The sequence below is a fragment of the Balaenoptera physalus genome, assembly GCF_965194825.1.
Source record: "Balaenoptera physalus genome assembly, chromosome: 2".
Lineage (NCBI taxonomy): Eukaryota > Metazoa > Chordata > Mammalia > Artiodactyla > Balaenopteridae > Balaenoptera > Balaenoptera physalus.
Genome location: NC_138883.1, coordinates 41,007,317 through 41,028,115, shown reverse-complemented (window position 1 = coordinate 41,028,115; position 20,799 = coordinate 41,007,317). Strand labels below are relative to the sequence as shown.

General features: G+C 38.2%; 1 protein-coding gene across 6 annotated transcripts in view; it reads right to left on the bottom strand.

The window, feature by feature from the left end:
* Positions 1–20,799, bottom strand: part of LOC309655329 (protein SIX6OS1) — a 107,750-nt gene that overhangs the window by 49,161 nt on the left and 37,790 nt on the right. For all 6 annotated transcript variants that reach the window (XM_082450412.1, XM_082450414.1, XM_082450413.1 and 3 more), the window contains 3 exons: positions 2,247–2,308; positions 2,093–2,149; positions 960–1,086 (listed from right to left, as the gene is read on the bottom strand). In XM_082450412.1, the coding sequence (XP_082306538.1) occupies positions 960–1,086; positions 2,093–2,149; positions 2,247–2,308 (246 nt within the window). The remainder of the gene's footprint in view (positions 1–959; positions 1,087–2,092; positions 2,150–2,246; positions 2,309–20,799) is intronic.

Genomic DNA, 20,799 nt, shown 5'->3' with positions numbered 1-20,799 from the left:
CATTACATATTGTTAAAGTTAAAAAACAAGTTGAAAAACAAGTATGGTATGATCGCATTTTTTAAAAAAGGAAAGACAGATATACAGGTAGATGTATATATAAGCATATGTAATAGTGATGTTGAATATATATTTTAAAAGGTCTGGAAAGGTACTCACTGTTAAGAGTGATCACCTGTAAGGAAGAGGAGAGGGTGGGGATGGGGACTACAGGCAGGGAAAAACTTTTTACTCCATACATTTGTATAGTCTTTGAATTTTTATACTAGGCATGTGTTACTTTTATAAAATTTTAAAACCAATATAAAAAAAGTAATGAGGGAAAACCAAAAAGTTTATGAAATTTTTAAATAACAAAATATTTTAAAACAAATATGATTCTTAATATAGTACTTAATACAAAGACAGTGATCCACATAAAATTAAATACAGAAAACTAAACATTTTATTTTTGTAAGTACCTGTCCATACAATTAAGTTCCATTAACAAGTCTTTGTTTCAAAATGTTTGTCTTATAATAGATGTAACTACTAGAATCCGGAACCTGAAGCTATACTGAAAGAATTCTTAACTTACTGAATAGTTTTATTTTGAAAAGCTACTAATTTTAGGCTAGGTTCCCTTAGACAAAAATAAGATCTTGAAAATTCAAAGATGGAAATTATTTCAAATTTATTTATCTAATAGGAATTTTCTATACTGAGCCTAGATTATTCAACATACTGTGTTTAGACTAAGTGGATCTGAATTAGAGAGATCTTACAGCTCTTCTATTTTTCTTTTGAAACTTCTGTGATCCCTTTTACAGTGGCATGTAACAAGGAAATGTAAGACTTGATTCACCATTTTCCTAATATAAAATACTACTTTAAAGCAACAGTGTCTTCAACTATAAACTCAAAAACCTTGAATAAGAGAATCTAATGACAACTATTGAAAGTTTCTTTAAAATACTCACTTACTACAGTTGTCTTTGATCTCCTTACTATGTTTACAGTAATGACCGATTTCCTCATCTGTTGTATTTATAGTTTCATGTATCTTACAAATAGTCGCTTTGTTTTCTTTAATATCTTCAAAGCATTCTGGAAATCATAAATTCAAAATAAATACAGTAGACAAAAAGGTATGGCAACTGACCTAGAAAAGGAGAACCAGAGAATGGAGAGGAAGTGGGGCTTGAGATGGGAAGGGCCCTATACTAAAAAGCACAGGACCAGAGTCAGGCTTGCTCCTAGACCCAGAAGCTAAGAATTAGTGTTTTAGATTGAAGAGAAATAAACGTCCCCATCCCACATCTTTAATGTAAGAGGGCTGGATTAAGTAATATCTAAGATCAATGGCATCTTATGATGCTATGAGTTCATGTAAACATCTACTCATATGATACTAACATAAGAGTTTTGTTTTTGACAAATGTGGAATTTCTATTCATCAATTCCATGTCATTATTTAATGCACCTTCAACTCACTTATTTCTTTGTTATAGTGAGTAAACACAAGCTAAAAATAAAATGTAATTTCTTAAAAAGATTAAAATAAATTCTTAATATCCAATATTCTTTTTTGCTGCAGAAAAGATAACCAAATTCTATAATACCTTTCAGAACTATTAAGAAATTAATGAGTGTAGTTTCTTTTGATAGTTTTTATGTAGGATCTTAAAATACTATATTTACGTAATTTGCTTTGTCATTCCACTCATAATATTAATTTTCATAATTAGCATTCCTGAAAATGTGGCTTCCATTAATCCTGGCCACTGACTTTTGATGATTTCTAAAAATATTTTAAAATTTTCACTCAAATGTTTAAAATAACCTGTGTTATTTGAGAAAAATAACATTTTCAATTGTATTTAATTAAGGGTGATTTCTACTTAGAACAAAATTCTTAAACACAAAATAATTAAACGCTGAATACAGAAAATTATTGAAAAAATAGTTAGGGTAAATAGCTCATTATTAGTCACTAGATAGAACCAGGGGAAAAGTTCTAATGCCAACTATAAATTACCCTAAACAAGGCAACAGCATAATATCTTACATTCCATAAAAAATAAAAACATCTTTGTCATGCAAAACTACTTACTATTAATTCGTTGAATCATATCTTCTTTAGTACTTATATCTTGCTCATACTGGAAAACTAAAATAAATTACTCTTTTGTGACTTCATTTCATTGTTAAAATGTCCAATGATAATACAAATAGTTATCTACTTTTTATTTCCATTTTATACCTACCAAATTCTAGCAAAAGTCTGTCCAAACTGACAAATAGGCTGTCACTCATCTTGGATACTTTGCTAAAAAAGAATAATAAGGAAGGGTTTTCTAAAAACAACCTTTTGACATAGCATTATTACAGAAAAATGTGGGTGGAGCAAGAAGTGGGGAGGGAAGAGATACCTTCATCCCGGTACTGGGCAGAGCCCTAGCAGGTATTTAATAAATGAAAGTCGTTATATATATTAAAATAAATGTATACAGTTATCTATAATAAAATAAATTGAATGTTGTTGCATGACTGAAACTTCATAATTGTTTATACATGGTCGTGCCATAAGTCATTGGATGTTCTGGAGTCCACGGACATCCAGATTTCTTAAAAGGATATGCCTTTAAAAGAAATAATATCTCTGAATATGTCCTTTCTCGGCGTGTGTACTACTACACGCAGAAAAATTCTTAGAGAAAGTCAGTCACCAACAGCGAAGTAAAACCTACAGGAACCGTGCAATTCGACACTTGAGAATTTACCACCGAGAATCCAAAAGTGGAGGTATTCACTGGACTACCAAGCCGCATTAAAAAAAAAAAATACGCGTACGGCGGGGTTTGGATCACTCGTTACCCGCAGAGTCGAGGAGCTACTCTTCCCGCGCGTTTTGAAGCGAGGAGTTCGCTCGCCGACTACCTTCACAGCCTACTCGCTTCTCCTCACCCGAGTCCGTCCCTGACACTCCAGCCACACGGCGGCCCCCGAAGCCTCGGGCGGCAGTGTGGCCGAGGGCGAGGCCACGCGCTGGGAAGCCCCCAGAACGCGACCTCCGGTCGTACTTCGCGGACAGGGCCCGCCAGCTCCCCAAACCCCTCAGGGCCGCCTGCCTAAAGAATAACCGCCACACGCAGTTCTTTCCCACCCACCTCAGCGGCCCCTCTGGGACCCGAACGCCCACCCTTCCTTCCCCGATCCCAGACTCTAGTCAGGGTCGCGAGCGCCGAGGAAACTACAGCAGGTCGCGACACAGAACGACCAGAGCCCCACCTCGACCCCGCTCGGCCCCGCTCCGTTCCACCCGGCCCGGCGAAGCCCAAGGCGTGAGCTGCAGATCGCGCTGAAGAGAAACACGCAACTCCCCGCGAGACCTGCGCGGCGGCGCTCCCTCCTCCCTCCCGCGGCGAAGCGAGAACCCAGCATCCCACCGCCCCAGAAGGGTGTGCTGGGGTCAGAAGCCCTAGAACCAGGCTAGGGAACCTGTCAGGGGCTGGTTTTTTTGTTTTTTTTTTTTAAGGCTATCCATTCCGCTTGTGAAATAACAGTTTAAAATATATTGTGGAGAACAGCACTAAAATTGATATTAACTTTTAACATGACAACAAAAACCACTCGAATCGTCAAAATTCAATTTCGCATTCAGCATTCAAAACTTCTTGAAAAGCAAGTATAAGAATTCAAATACGTTTTCATTCAACAAAATGTTTTGAGAGTGACTCATTTATTTAGTTTCAAATAAAATGCACATTAATATTTTCTGTCCAAAATGCTGTCTTTGGATAATTTATGCTCTTAGACTTTGCATATACAAGGTGAAATAAAGAGTTGACTTTATTTATAATTTATAAATTATTTATGGTTTATAACTTGTTCACAATAATTAAACAAATAGTCCCCCAAACTGCCTTCATGATTGGTATATTTCTGGTGAAAATGTTTTTAATACTAAATGATGTAAATAGTTGCCTCAATTCCCAACAACCTAAGTTGTTTCACAGATTATTAAAATGAAAAAGATACTTTCAGAGATTTTTTTGCTTAAGTACTTCAGATCATATATGCATAACCAATTTTATTGTAATGTGATGTAATGCTGCTCATTAGTATTAATGATAGTGAGTCATCAAGGCTAATTTAATGTAAATTTGATGACATGAGAGATTTAGAAGCTTTATTCTTATACTTGTTTATATTTATTAGCTATCCCTTTTTAGGAAGGTATGAGAGAATGGATATGAAGGCTAAATTATCATTAGTCTTGCTAGCACTGCTTTGCTATGACTGTCAAGAAAATGTGACAGGTCAAAAGAGCTGATCCACTTCAACTTAATAGTAGATTCTCTTATGTAAAATTGTGGAAACCTAGAAACACCACCTTACTGAGACCTGAAAATCAATTTATTTGCATTTACATTCACATTTATGCATATCCTAATTACTCTCATAAAAATATACCTGAGTTCTACCAACTCCACTACCCCTTATTCCATTGTGAAAATTCCTTCTGGAAAAGCAATAAAGATGAAGATGTTCCATCTACTGGAGAGTTTTAAATAATAAATTTTATTCTCTCGTCTAAATCCCCTCAATGAAATATAATGTTCTGTTTGAAAAATTATAGAATGTTGACTCAGGTAAGCATTTATCCTAACAACTCATTAAAATCTCTCCCTACCTATTATTAGCAACTTCCCCTCTTGCTCCACACATGTAAATCAGAATCTAAAGAAATTCTTAGTTTAAAACTGCTGCCCATTCTAATTGCACTGTATTACTGTTACTTTTACCGCTATATTTATCAATAGAAAGCACGTCTGCTACCCACAGTTCCTTTCCACTCCTTTCTTCATTGACTTTTTCAACTCAACCACTGTACCCCATCACATTTAACTGCTTTCTCAGATAATCAATAAAATATTTTTATTCCAAATATAATGGTCTTTTCTCAGTCTTATCCTTCCCTCTTTTTTTCCTAACTCTCTTCCATACTTGGTCCCATTAAAATTCTCTGCAACCCTAACCCTGGCTTCCAAGACACTACTTTCTTAGTTCTCCCACTTCTCTTGCCTGCCCTTCTGATTTTGGCTTCTACTTCTCTCCCTCTCACCATCACGACCCAACTATAGACTCTTATCTAAGCTTTTTCTTTAACTCTCCCCCCTTCTATATGTTCTTTGGATTATTCATTCAAAATGTGCTTAAAACTCCCAAATCTATATTCCCAGTTGTATCCTATTATCTGAGAGTTATCCAATATTTACATTTTCATGCTTTTCCATCAATCTGGGTTCAATCTGATCCAAATCCAAAGTCGTCTCTTCCTCTCCCTCTGACATAGCTGTCTCAGTGGCAGAGTAATTCTCCACAAAATCAATACATGAAGAGTTGGTATCTTACATGACTCATTACTCCCTCTTATAAATAATTATTCACAAAATCTTGTTGATTTTTTCTTTGATCTATCCCTTGTATACATCCAGTCAACTCTGTAAATAGTCTTTGTAGTTAGATATGGATTCAACTTCTGGTTTTGTTATTTGTTAAGTCAAAACTTTGGGCAAGTTTCTAACCTAAACTTCAGTTTCCTCAAATGTAAAGTGAGAATTAATAATTCTACATCTTGGCTTCTAAGACACAGTATTTACTTGATTTTTCTTCTATCTCTAATAATTTTTCTATCTCCTCTTTCAGATTCATCCTCTTCTACTCAATCATTAACTGTCATAAATTTCATAGGCTCAATCCTAGCCCTTTTCTCTCATTCTGTTCTCTATGTTTAAGTAATCTCATCCCTGTCTATAGCTTACTGCTATACATATGACTCACAAATGTGTATCTCTAGCACAGACCTCTAGTATCAATTCAAGTCCTTAGTGGCAAATAACAGAAGTTGATTCTGGCTGATTTAAGCAAAAACCAAATTTGTTAAAGAGGATATTGTGTAACACAAAATCCCCAGAATAGCTTGAGATCCAAGCTCTAGCAAGGAAGCAGCATAGCAAGGAGCAGTGCCCAAACTCACCCTACAGAACTGGTGGTCAAGATACCCAATCACAACCAAGCGCTACAGGCTGCAGCTCACACCACTACTACCAGCACAAGATGCTTCAGTACCACAACCGCCCTAAAAACTTGACCTTATTTCAACTGCCACCATTGCCAGAGGGGGCTCTTCCTAGGGCATACTTCTTTGTGTCACTTATTCCCAATCCAAAATTTTGGATGGGTACATTTGATTAGAGAAGCCTAGGCCCATACTCCACTTCTTTGTCCTTTCAGACTGTTAAGGTATGAACTTCTCCAAACATAAGAAGCGGATTTAAATGCTGGGAAGTCAAAAATAATAGCGACTTTCCATGATATTTAACCTCTGAATTCTAACCCCACATATCTAACTGTCCACACGATAAGTCAAAACACAACTCGTGTGTTCCCCCCACTAATCCTGGACCTTTTTTATCATCTCTCTTTTCATGAATGGGATCAGTATCCAGCTGTACATACCAGAAACCTAGGCATCATCCTTGACAGCCTTCCTCTCCTATCATCCCCCATATCTAATCCATCACAAATCCTACCAAATTTACCTTTTAAATATCTTTCAAATCCATCCATTTCTCTCCATCTCAATTGCCACCATCTCAGGCCAAGTTACCATCATTCTCTCATTTAGATTATTGTAATAGCTTCCAAAATGGTTTTACTGCATATCTACTCTGGCCCTCTTGTCCATTAATCATCCTTCAACAGAGCAATTCTTAATTGCAAATTTTATACTCTGACTCTCTCTCTGTCTCTGTCTCTCTTTCTCTCTCTCTCTCTCTCTCTCTCACACACACACATACACACACACCTTAAGACACATCAATGGCTTCCTATTCTTCTAAGAATAGGGGACAAAATTTTTATCATGGCTTACAAGGCCATTTATGATCCTGTCCCCATCTATCTCTGCTTCTTCATATTATACCAACTTTATCTTCCTCCTGAAATCCAGCATTAACATGCGTCTTTCCATCACAAGGACAGTGCACTTGCTGGCTCCTCAGGCTGGAATGCTCTATCCTTCCTCATTTAATAACCTCCTACTCATTTTTCAAATCTCAACTAAAGTATCACAGCCTCAGCAATGCCCATTATCAACTCTCAAAGTTCTTGTACTTATCCTTCATAGCCTTTCACATGGTTATAATTCTAAATTATTTGTGCAGTTATTGTATAAATATTTATCTCATCTACCATACTGTAGGCTCCATGAAAACAGGCCCCCCTTTTTCCCCTCCCCCAACACACACAAATATCTTGGCAGCCACAAAGAATAGGTTACAGCAGTGTTTTGTTATAATGGCTATAGTCCTAATTCAATTCACAAGCAATTCCAAGGGAATAAATGCCACTTCATTCTAAGAACAGTCCTTATAGGGAAAATAGTCATAAAATAGGAAGTGAAGAAATGTGAATCTGCTAACACAAACTTATTTACATGAATAGAAATCAGGTCGGTGGGAAAAACAACAGGATTAAAGTGTGCCAGGATTTTCAAATATGTATGATTAAATTTACATTTTAATATTAAAACAAAAACCTCTCCTTTGTTTTCTCAGTTGATCCCCTGTGTTGAAATTAGTTGACTTTCCTGGTCAAATTAGGTCTATACCTTCATCACCTCCTTGAATTACCAAGTCAATAAAATATAGGTAGTTGTCTGACAACTCTGCTGACCTTTCTTGACAGTAATTCTAACACTAGTAGGTTTCCAAGTGTGTGCAAACCATATTAGGCAAATTTAAAAAAAACAGCCTTTTTTGTTCTTGTAGATGCCATTTAACATTAATCTGACTCATTCATTGCTTTACTGTTCATGTACCTTTGATTTTATTCTTGGTGCAAGACTATTTCCCTCAAATATGTCTACTTACTTCTAAAATCCTATTAAGTGGGATTTTAAATTTTAATTTACTCTTCATTATACTATCCTTTATGTCACATAATTCTTTAATTTTATTCTTTTTTTGCTCACCATTTTATCCCCAGCACCTAGCAGAGTGCCTAATACATGATAGAAACTCAACAGATACCTTAAGGAATAAATGAATGAATGGTAAATGCTCAAAAAGTGGTTACATCATTTCACATCTGGATTACTGTAACAGGCTGGGGACAACCCTTCCCCTTTGATCTATTCTATATTCTTCCTATTCCGTCCTATAACAATACTGATTTTTCTTACATGCATTTCATCATGATTCTCATATAATTCAAAGAAATTAATGATTATATTTTCCTCTGCTTCAAATTGGAATGCCTCTGCACTATTTTAAGAACTTCTATAATTTGACCTCAACTTTATTTCTCAACAAAATCTCTCTATTTTAAGCCGTTCCCTCACTGATCCATGAAGACACTATGTTTATTTAAGCCTCCATGGCTTTGTGTTCAATGTTCCTCCCAACTGGAAAGTTTCTCTTCTTGATCCAATCAAGATCTACCCATTCTTCAGAGTTCAATTCCCAAGAAAGCCTTCTCTGACTATTATAGATATTCCTTTTCTCTGAAGTATATGGCACTGTGTGTACTACTTAACCAACACTGGTTTTATAAAGATGAAGAAAGTCCTTGCTCTCAAAAACCTCACCATTTGACAGTGAAGACAGATATTGATAGTTATGACTACTATCATAGAGATACACATATGTGATTGGATGATAGTTTGGGGATATTAAATCAATGACTTCAGTGACCTTTAATTCAAAGTCAGTCAGCAACTCTGTACCAGTCAGGGTTCCAGCAGGAAACAAAAATCACCCCAGATGATACAAGTGATAAGACTTTACTGAAGAGACTACTTATAAATGTACAGGCAGAGGACAAGGTGTATGGTGTTTCACTCATAGAGGTAAATGTCTAGAAACCCAGATTCTAGCAACAGGTGGCTGCTCAACACTCCAAAAAGCTGTATGGGGCCAATCCATACTGTAAAACCATCATTCCAAAGCAGAGACCAGAAAGGATCCAAAGAAAACCAAATGTATCTGAAGCCCCATCTACCCCACAATGAAGTCACTTTTACTCCATTCCCCATATATTAAAATGCCATTTTAGAGTGGAGGGCAAAGGAAATCTAAAAGATTTAGCATACCTCTGAAGCAGACTGAGTTATCTAAAAGAAACTTTTAAACTGGCAGTATCTATCAGAAGTTTAAAGTTGTCCCCCTGACTGCCCCTGGTATCCAACAGGGTAGAAGCTCGCAAGAAAGATTCGATCAGTTATAAAGAGCTAAAGTCTCAGGACATCCAAGACGCCCTTCTCAGACAACAGAACTCCTCTTTCATAACAGTAATCAGTAACACTACTATCTAGCTCCCACAGGGCTCTGATCTCAGAAATGGACATGTGACTAGGTAGGGAATGGCCTGGCCAATCACAGCACTCCACCTCTGAGGCCAGTCTTTCCTTAACTGGTACATGTAGAATAATAGAAGAAAATTGTCTCTCTGAGCTGGTGAACTCCAAAAACCTTGTAAAGATGGAGCAGGTGATAACTATCTTTCTCACCATATGGAAAAACCTGCCCTATAATGAAGGCAACACAGATGAACGCATAAGCAAGATATAGAAGAGTCAGCTAGTCAGTTCTGTAAGTCAAGAGAGTCTCTTTTCATTCAAGATAGCCTAAGTTGGGTTTATATTGCCTGTACCTATAGAGTCTTTTTAAAGAAGGCAGAAAAGTAGAGATGATGAAATTTCGTGTCACTACACATGCCATTTGAAATTTACTTGCATCAAATTTCCAAGCATTGGGACTTCCCTGGCGGCCCAGTGGTTAAGACTTCACCTTCCATTGCAGGGGGTGCGGGTTCAATTCCTGGTCAGGGAACTAGATCCCACATGCATGCCACAACTAAGAGTTTGTGTGCCGCAGCTAAGACCCAGTGCAACCAAATAAATAATAAATAACTAAATATTAAAAAATAAAACCAAAGTGTCACAAAATTTGTTTTAAAAAAATGGTCCACATCAAAAAAAATCTAAAAGAAAAAAATTTCCAAGCATCAAAATCAATTAATTTTTCTTTGTTTAGTCTCCACCAATTGATTATAATCATGCCATATTTTCATTTGTTTCACATTTGATCCATGATTTCTTATACAGATTTTGTTTTCCCCAGAGTTTCTAAGTGTACTTTTTCCCCCTGTATACAGAAGAACCATATGTCTTCTTTACCATATCACTAAATCCCTCAGGCTCCTTACTGATTTTTGAATGCACTAGCATAATTTCTAAGCCCTGAGTAAGCATAAATTCTCCACTTTGAAAGACCTATACCTTCCCAGGCTAACCACTCAATTTCATTAAAGACTATTTCTTAGGCTTCAGTCTGGGTGCTTTCACAGGAGTAGGGGGCAGATAGGAAAGGCCAATTATCAAGACCCTGCCCTAGACAATTCCTCAAGCTCTAACCTCATTTTCTGCTCCTCTTCCTGTTCCAATTATCTATATCTGCCAACTCAGGGGGACTCAACGGAAAAACTTCCTCATTCATTTTAAACAATAGTAAATGTTAATTATTGTGCCATGCTGTAATACAATGATGCCTTCAAAATCCACAGAGTTGTATAGGACTTAAGACCTTTATAATAATAACCTCAAGCCATGATGCTTTTTCAATTCTCATGTCTGTTTTTCCTACATGAGGAAAGTATAAAATTTTATTGAAGGACATAAAAGAGCGTTTGAATAAATGAGAGCCAGTCTATGTACCTGAATGGGAGCATTCAACACTGTAAAGATGCAATTTATCCCAAATTAATCTATGTAATGAAACTTGTTGCAGGAGGTCATCAAGAGGACGTGACCGCCAGTTGACCCAAGAGCTGGACCCAGGCAACTGGAAGCTCCTTACCCCCTCCTCTGTCCGTGGAATGTACACTTTGCTTACCATTCCAACAGTGGGAGTCATTTTCAAGGATGAAGCCTGAAGAGAGTGAGGTGTTGTTGAGACCATCTGGACTGTATATGTGACTGAACCCAGCTAAGGCCTCTATTATAAACTTTTAAGATTTGGTGGGTTGGTTCAGAGACCTACTCAACTTCCAGTCACTGAAGACAAGTCTTGTAAGCAAGTTCCCTTGCTTATTAAACCTGCCAGCTATCAATCTGGAGTAGTCTGCCTCTTTCTTTGTTCTCTCCTTGCTCTCTGTGTTCAGGGGGCCAGTTTGCAAACCAACAACCGGTGAGCCAGCCAGGAGATGGAATAAATGGGCCTTGAGAAAGAGTCAACTGTGGGGGAAATCCTGAGTTGGCCATTGACCTCTATGTGAGGAGAGGTGGCCCATATGTCAGATGCATGTGGACCACCCCAGGAGTATGAGGACACCCCAAAAACGTGGCTGTTTTAATGAGCTTGTTTGAGAAACTACACCTAAGAGAGAACTTAAGTAAAGAAGGGAAACAAATGGCTGCCACAGTGGGCTGGCCTCTACTGTGGGCAGTTCGGCTGACCATCGATGCCCAACTAGAGACTAATTTGAGTTTGAAAGTTGGAAGAAGAGCTGAAGTTAGAAAAGGATGTGCAGTTATCCACTACTCTGCTAGTTTCAGGAGTGGCAGACAATTTTGGAAGACCAGAATAATAAGTTGGAGACCTTAGAATGCTATTTTGGAAAGCTAGGAGATCACAAGCTGCCATTGATTAAAGTCCATGTGCTTGTGATAAAGCCTGATTAGGACAGTAAGAGGTAAAATCTTGGGGAGAGTGAGGAGAGCAAAGAGGAGGATATTGTAGTGATTGACAATGAAATGGGCAGAGTAGACCCATGCCATCCGACCTTTAATACAAAGAAAAATTTTAAATAGTAATTACCCTAGACTTTGATAATAGAGAAATACACCCCAAAACTCCCAGGAGAAAACTTGCATTCATTTTCTGTCCCTTCAAGTTGTAAATTTTATCTGAAATGTAAATACCTCAGGAGATAACTAAAACAGCCCATGATTGCCTGAGACTGAATAGAAAAAAGGAGGGAAAGAGACTATTTAAAATACAGATGACTACAGAAGCTCCCTTGCTCAAAATCTAGTCCACAGCCTCCATAAGATTACCAGTAAAGTGCAAATACAAATTTTAAAAGTCTTCACAAATATTAGTAAAAAGCTTTAGCCACGTGAGTGGGTAAACTTAACTTGTTCCATCTTCCAGAAACACATTTGGATTCAACTGGCTTATAAATTAGTGAGTTTTATATTGTTGTACCTGATTCTTGGCTAAAGTTTTAGAATGAAAGCTATGGGGTCTCTGTGTCTGTCTGTATGTTGATGTATGTCTATGAATATATGTTACATATATGCGACATTTTTCTACCTCTGGAGGGTGTTGCCAAAATTAATCTGTAAATGAGCTCTATTTAACTGGCTTAAAGAAAAATAAGCTTTAATATCAATAGTGTACTTATGTAAAAATAAAACAATTTTTTTTGTCCGCTAAAAGGACTAAGTTGTTTTGGACTGTTGGTCTGTTCTTAGTGGGACTGTGAAAGGTTTTTCTTCACCTTTTAAGTAATCTGCCTAGAAAAGAGATTCTGTGTTTTATCAAAATAATTTTCTGTGCTTCATGTTGTCTTTATCAGGCTTTGATTACTTAAGAAAACTGAGTCTTCTGTATTAAAAGAGGTATGTTGTGTTTTTGTTTTGTTTTTACAACTACGTAAACTTTATGTATTTGCCTTTGAAGTCTCTAATTATCACTTTGGTTAACTGGATAACTAAGTACTGTTTCACGGTGACCTATGGTCCTATTCAATCAAGTGTTTTAAACCTTTTGATATTTTTGACAAACTTACCCCAAATCAAATTCTTAACAAAGTCCTGTTGACCTTGAATTAACTGGGATTTTCTAGAGGGCCCCTGGAACATCTCAGAGATATGTAATCTCTCCTTATAAAAGAGAATTAAATTAATTAGGCTTATTTGATATATTAAATTACATGGGAAGCACTGTCAAATAAGAAGTGATGCTAAACTTTCTTTAGGTTATTTTGTATAAATATACGTTATTAATATAAATGTTCCTGCAAAAATGCTTCATCTTCAAGGTGTTTTAAGGAAAAGACTCTGACAAGTACAGGTTTCTGATAATTAAGATCAATTTGCCTTCATGTGGGAGGGACAACAATAGACCTTTCAAATATCTCCTTAAGGCTACCTGCACAGCCCCACAATATCTTATGGGATGGTAGCCCAAGATCTGTCCCTGTTCTCCTTCCCCACTACAGTAAAATGGGCCCATTACATTGATGATACTATGTTAACATGTGAAGACTTGCCTCTGCCGCAGGACACTCTGCAGACTTTGCTGGAACATCTGTGAGGGAGAGGATGGGTGGTGAACCCATAGAAAATTCAAGGTCCAGGCACGGCCATAAAGTTTGGGGGAGTTATTTGATTGGGTAAGATGTGCATTATCCTAGTAGCTGTGATTGAAAAGGTGCAAGCCTATCCAACCCCTAAGAACTTGAAAGAGGTGCAAGCTTTTGTAGGAATTTGGGGGTTTTGGTTTTATTCCCTACCTAGCACAGTGCCTCCATCCTTTATACTGCCTGGTGAAGAAAGGGCACGTGTGGGACTGGGAATGAGAGCAACAAGCTACCTCTGAAAAGACAAAAATATTAGTGAAGCAGATTAAAGCTCTGGGCATCTCTCATGCAGGGCTACCATTTGATTTAGATGTATCTGTGACTCTGGAAGCTTTGGGTTGGGTGCTGTGGCAGGGGCAACAGAATAAGAAATTATCCCTAGGATTTTGGTCCCAGTCCTGGAAGGGGGCAGAAACCCAATATACCCCCCCACCCCCAACACACACATACAGCAACAGCTCCTGACAGTGTATACAGTGCTCCTCAGGGTACAGTCTCTCACGAAAGAACAGCAAATCATGGTCAGAACTTCCCTTCCTATCAAAGGGTGGATGGAGAATATGTTCCATCAACCCACTTCTGTCATGGCTCAAATTCCCACTTTGACTAAGTGGCATGCCTATATGCAGCAGAAGAGCACCCTGTCTGCCAGCCCACTGTCTCTAGAAATACAGGTGCTACTAAGTCCTGTAGAATATGAAGATGCTCTGAATGCCTCCACCCCTATTCCTGTGGCAGCCCCTGCAGCCTATAGAGAGGGAGTGGAGGAAATTCCTGCTGATATCTGATAAACAGATGCCTGGAAACAGGAACAAACCACAGCAGCCAGTGGGCTGAACTCAGAGCAGTTTGGCTGGTGATCACTCATGAACCCTGGTCATTAACCCTTTGCAATGACAGTCGGGCTATTTATAAAGGGATGAACCCTATGACTTGGACAATGGGAAGCTAAGGAGTGGATGATCATGAAGAAGCCTCTGTAGGGTCAGGAAGTGTGCAAAGACTTTTAGGTTCGCCTGGAAGAGCTTCAGGCTGTCCTTACTGTCTTCCACGTGCTGGTTCACAAGGCACTGACACACCCTGGCAATCAAGAAGCTGATGCCCTAGCTCAGGTACAAGCCCTAGCAACTGACCCTTCACTATATATGGCAGATTGGTTGCATAGAAAGAGTGACCACCCACAATAGCATATGGGTGGGATGGCATATTGTCAAGGATGCTGGATTGCCCTTGAAATACAGTGTCTTGGTTAATGCAGTAACGACATGTCCTTTGTGTTCTAAACAACACCTAAGGCAATTACCAAAGGAGTCTGGGCCATATACTGGAGTTCCCAAACAGTGAGGTATTGGCAATTGATTATATTGGTCCCCTCCCTCCAAGTAAGGCTTCTAAATATGCCTTGGTTTTCGTGAACACTGCATCTGGCCTAACCCAATCTTTCCCCTGCCACGGCTCAAACCAGGCTGCCACCATTAGGGGATTAGAGAAGCTGAGTACCATGTACAGATACCTTCATCAAATAGATAGTAATTGGAGGTCACATTTCAAAGGTTATGATATGCAGGACTGGGCAAAAGAACATGACATTGAATGGAGGTTTCATCGCCCCTATAATTGGCAAGCAGCAAGGTTGATAGAAAGGAAAAATAGGATATCAAAGCAGCAGATTAAAATACTAACAGGTACAACCGCCTTGGCTTTAATACATTTGAACGATCAACCAGTAGGGCCTGTTGCCCCATACGACAGACTAGGGACCCCTGACGAGACACTCAATACCGTAAAGGTATGGAAGTTGTAGGAAACAGACATTGCCTGACTCTCACCATGGATCAATCTGCTATGCTGCTGAGAACACCAAAGGCCCTATCATGCCTGGGAAAGGTGTCATCTACTATAATTTGCAATGGTACACCTCACCCGGATGGCCAGATAGCTGCCAAACAAGCCACCGCCATGCTAGTGAAACCACTTGCTGGCCGCTCAGGGCACACTGGGAAAGAGTGGCTATGTAAGACCATAAGAGCCAGTCACAAGGGGTGGAGTATTGGAGGAAGTCATCAAGAGGACATGACAACCAGCTGACCCATGCGCTAGACCCAGGCAATCAGAGGCTCCTCACCTCCTCCCCATCCTTGGAATGAATGTTCTGCCCACCATTCCCACGTGCGAGCCATTTTCATGGATGTAGCCTTAAAAGAGTAAGGTTCTGTTGAGGCCATCTGGACTAAATACATGACTGAACCCAGTTAAGGCCTCTATATAAACTGTAAGATTTGGCAGGCAGATGCAGAGATCTACTTGTCTTGCAGTCAACCAAGACAAGTCTCATAAATAAGTTCCCTTGGTTGTTAAACCTGCCACCTACCAATCTGGAGTGGTCTGCCTCTTTCTTCAGTCTCTCCCTGCCTCCATGGATGGGGCCAGTTTGCAAAACAGCACAATTCCATGAAAACTCCACTGGAATCTGGGGTTGTGAAAAAGACTTGACAAAACTTACCTTAAAGTTGATCTGGAAGAAAATACTCACAAAACAGCCAAAGAATTTTTCTTTAAAAATACTGAAGAAGAACTTGCCCTATCAAATATTAAAATGTATTTGAATGACAGTAGGGGAACCATAGGAATAAATAGACATATCAGTGAAAGAGAACAGGAAGTCCAAAAGAATACCTATGTATACATAGAAATTTAATATGTGATAAAAGTGGAGTTTCATATCTGTGGGAAAAGAATTATCAATCAATAAATAATGGCAGGATTCAGAGGTGGTAAAACTAAACTCTGGGAAATATACAACAGAGGCACTTTTTGGTCTAAAAAATCTCTTAGAGCGCTGGTTTTAATCTCCAGACTGTCTCCAGACCACTTCATTATCTCCAACCTGAATCTCTGCTCATCCCAACAAGTCCTTAAGGCCCAGGTCAAGAGCTTCCCTCTCCTGCATGGTGACACACTCGCTCCTATCTTCTTCCAGCCGCGCAAGTCTTCTTGGCACCTTAGGCAACCCCACCTGCTTCCACCCTCTTAACATTCCGAGAACAAGCACAGTCTAGACACACCCAGGCCAAGCAAGACTGCCAGAGAAAGAAGAGAACCCAGGCTGTCAGAAGACAAACCCAGGTCTGGAATGGAAGGAGGTTTCCAGGACATTCTGAGGCCTGGGGTGAATTAGCTGAGAAGCAGAAGGGGGAAGAAAAGTCACAAAGAAAAATTTACACTCTTTTGATTGAAGGAGGAAGGGGCCTAGAAAGGAAATGGGGCCAGAGATGAAAGGGGATGCATTTCTGGTATTTTTGGTCCAGGGAAGGAAGGAAGAAAGGAAGGAAGGAAGGAAGAAAGGAAGGAAGGGTGGGAGGGAGGGAGAAAGAAGAATTAGAAAATGATTTGAAGGGGGAAAAAACCCTGTTAGAGTCCAAATTTCCATGAGACCTCAAAATAAATCCAGATGGATTAAAATTTTTTTAATCTAGAAAGAGCAGAGAAGAAAATACAGGTTATCTATAACATGGAAGGGACACTGTACTAAGTATAACACCCGAGACAGAAACAGACTTGATAGATCTGACTATGTGAAAATTATAAAAACTATAGGACAAACAACACCATAAAGTGAAAAAGCAGGAAGAAATATTTGCAATATATGACAGGAAAAAATGTATCCTTAATGTTGTAAGAAATACTACAAATGAATAAAAAGGATAAACATCCCAAATCAAGGGATATAATTGGGAAAATCTCAAAAGAAGAAATACAAATGACCAGTAAATATGTAAAACTGCATAACCTTATTAATAACCAAAGAAATGGCTATTTAGAAAACATGAGAAACCATTTTTCAAATATTTGTTTATTTATTTATTTTTATTTTTGGCTGCGTAGAGTCTTAGTTACGACACATGGGATCTTTCCGTTGTGGTGCGCGGGCTCTTCATTGTGTAGCACAGGCTTTTCTCTAGTTGTCGCGCGCAGGCTCCAGAGAGCATGGGCTCTGTAGTTGCTGCACGCGGGCTTAGTAATTGCAGCGCGCGGGCTTAGTAATTGCAGCGCACCGGCTTAGTTGCCCTGCGGCATGTGGGATCTTAGTTCCGGGACCAGGGATCGAATCCGCGTCCCCTGCATTGGAAGGCGGATTCTTAACCACCGGACCACCAGGGAAGTCCCAAAGAAACCATTTTTCATCTATCAATCTGGCAAAGATTTAAAAGAAGAATAATGGCCAGGGTGTGGGGGGAAATGACACTCACATGGTGTGGGTATAAGTAAAAATTGGTAAAAATCCTTTTGGATGACAATTTAGAAATACATACCACTTTTTAAATATGTAAACCCTTTAATCCATTCATCTTACTTCCAAGAATTTGAAGGAAGAATTGGGCAATACATAAAGATGCTCATTGTTTCATTGTTTATAATGGTGAAAATTTGGAACCAATTTAAACAATCATCAATAGGGACTGGTTAAATAAGTTATGGTATGCATGCTGTGGAATACAGTGCAGCCATTCAAAATGATAACATGTATTTATTATCAGGAAAAATGTTCATAAAATGTTACCATAAAAAAAGAAGGCTATAAACAGTATGGATAATATGACAGCATTTCTGTCAAAAGAAAAAAAATCTGTATCTCTGTGTGTAGAAAAAAAAAAGTATATAAGGATATGCACTGAGCACTAATAGTGATTTATCTATGGAATAATGACATTACAAAAAACTTTCACTTTTGACTCCATAAGTATATGGATATTTATTGCAGTGAGCATGTGTTGCTTTTATACAGAGAAAAACACAAAAGGTATTTCCAGTAGGGGAAAAAATAACACTCCAGATGAGGAAAATACATGAGAAAAAAAAATCTAAATATCAACAAATGAACCATAGCAGAGGGAAAGAATGGAGAGGAATATGTGTCTGTACGTGTGTGTAATAAGAACAGACTGTCTAGAAGTGTGTGACATAATTGCTAAATAAGTATTTTTAAAACAGAAGGGATACACTACAAGGAAAACTCTAGGTACTACATCATTTCAGAAAACTTTGGGATCGGGGTAATAGAGGAGGAGGAAAGTGGGGAAGTGAAAATACTGTAAAAGTCTAATCCTATTTGGATGGCGAGAACAATGGGGAAAGTAATGCCATGGTAGGAAAAACAGTGCATCTTGACGGGGAAGATATTAAGTGTCCTGTTTATAGACAATAATAGAGTCATATATAACAATTAAGAGAGCAAGGAAAGGAAAGATAACCATTGATGGACTAGAAAATACTGCAGAACTTCTAAATTATTATTTCAAGGACAAGGATAAAAAGATGGTCAAGCAGAAAGGAGATGAGAGGGGTAGAAAGAAAATTTAACTAAATGAAGGTTAAAATTAGATATTAAAATTCCAAAAAACTCAGTTCAGCCCCAAATTTTAATCACTGTAAAGACAAATTCTCTTACATTAATTTCACGAAAACCTAGGAATAATAGGGAAAGTAACAGATAAAATACAAAACAGAAAAAAGAGAGGATTAAAATTCCATAGTGTGAAGGATCTGAGGGGGGAAAAAATCTACTGTTAAAGGAAACATGCACACATTTCTCTGCCTCTTAATTTTTTCTAAACCTACTGTCACTGTCTGCCTATATAATTCCGTGCCAGAGCTTTGCAGCTGGTCCCCACTGGGGCTTAAGCAGACTCCTCTCTGTGTTTCCATTTAAAAGTCTTTATTTCAATAGGTGGGCCTAGAGCATCTGCACTTCCAAAATTACCACACAACTGATCCAAAATGATTGAAACAAAATTGGTTTCAAAAATTGCCTTAGGCTGAAAAGAAGATGAAGGCTAACATTTCAGACCTAAAGAAACATTTATCACAATTCTCTGTCTGTAATAGACTTCTGTGGTTGTAATAGAAATGTTGACAGCTTGTTAATTATAGAAATGCTAGTGAGCATCACTGTTATTCTTTTGAAAGACCTGACAAAAGAGTTCGGAGGTTTTTTTACTTAAACCAAGCCTTACAGCACCTCAAGTCCAATCTCTCCTCCCCAATAAGCCTGAATTCAGTTCCATTTTCCTGCTAGCATACAGTGTGATGACTCAGAGAAAGGTCTTCAATAAACCCAGACTCCAACATTCCCACCCCGCAAAGAAGATAATTGAAGTCCGAGAATCACATTTGAGATTCAAGGACTTTTTAGGGTTTGCAAGGATACACCATTTGACAAGACCCAGAATAGTTTCAACCTCTCTGAGATCCATGAACTAGCGTGCATCAAACTATGAAAGTCACAGCATCAGGAAATAGCATAGGACCTTACACATGGCAGCCACCAATAAATATTCATGTGTGATTCAGATCCTCACCCTCAAACTCAACGGGAATTATACCATCTTCCTTGGGTAGGGAAAGCAAGGTATGTGATAAATAGAGGATTGCATCTGTGTTTTAAACGTATCTCTGCCACTAACTAGTTGTATAATATGAGTAATCATTTAACCTCTTGGTCTTCGTATTTTATTCACTTGTAAAATGGAGACGGTCTGAGCAATAACTTTCAACCATTGTTGTCTGTCCCACCAGTTACTCAAAGAACATAGACAGAAACAAAACTCCACTTTCCCCAGAGATATTTCTAAATTTATAAGTATTCAGTCACCATAAGTATCAATTACAATAAAGTTTTAAAAGAAACAAAATTACAGTGTACCCTTAGGAAGAGATTTTATTGGTGTGGCCTAGACCTAAGATGAAATTAAAAGGGCACTGATTCCTTTAAAAGTGTTTCAACTCCAAAATAAACAGAATTTTAGCAGGTTCTGTATGTCTGTGTCTTGTTGATTATCTTGAGCTCCTCTGAAGCAGGGTTTCTTAACAGTGATGCTACTGACATTTTTGGTTGGGGGTGGGGGCCGCTGTGGCGATTCGCTGTAAGATGTTTAGCGGCATCTCTGCCTCCATGCATTCAGTGCCAGTTGTGACAACCAACAATGTCTTCAGACATTGCCAAATGTCCCCTGGAAGGAGGGGGTATAATTGCCCTCCTGAGATTTGCTACTTTGAAGGGTAAGATGCCATGAAAATTATATTTTTAATGTAATTCTTTAAAAGCATTTTCTGTTAATGAACTGGATTAATGCAGAATTTAAGGTATTTATTGGAGTCTAATGTTTCTATTTGATTTTACACTACTTGGAAGGAAATGATAATTTATTACACATATAATACATGTAATTAATGCATATATATGACATACAATACATAAAATCGAATGTGAATAATGTTTGACTCATGCCAGAAGACATAAACAAATTTACACTCTTTCACTTCATTGAATTATAAGGTGTCTAGGTGTATTTTAGAAAGATACTTTGATCTTAGATTTGAAAATGG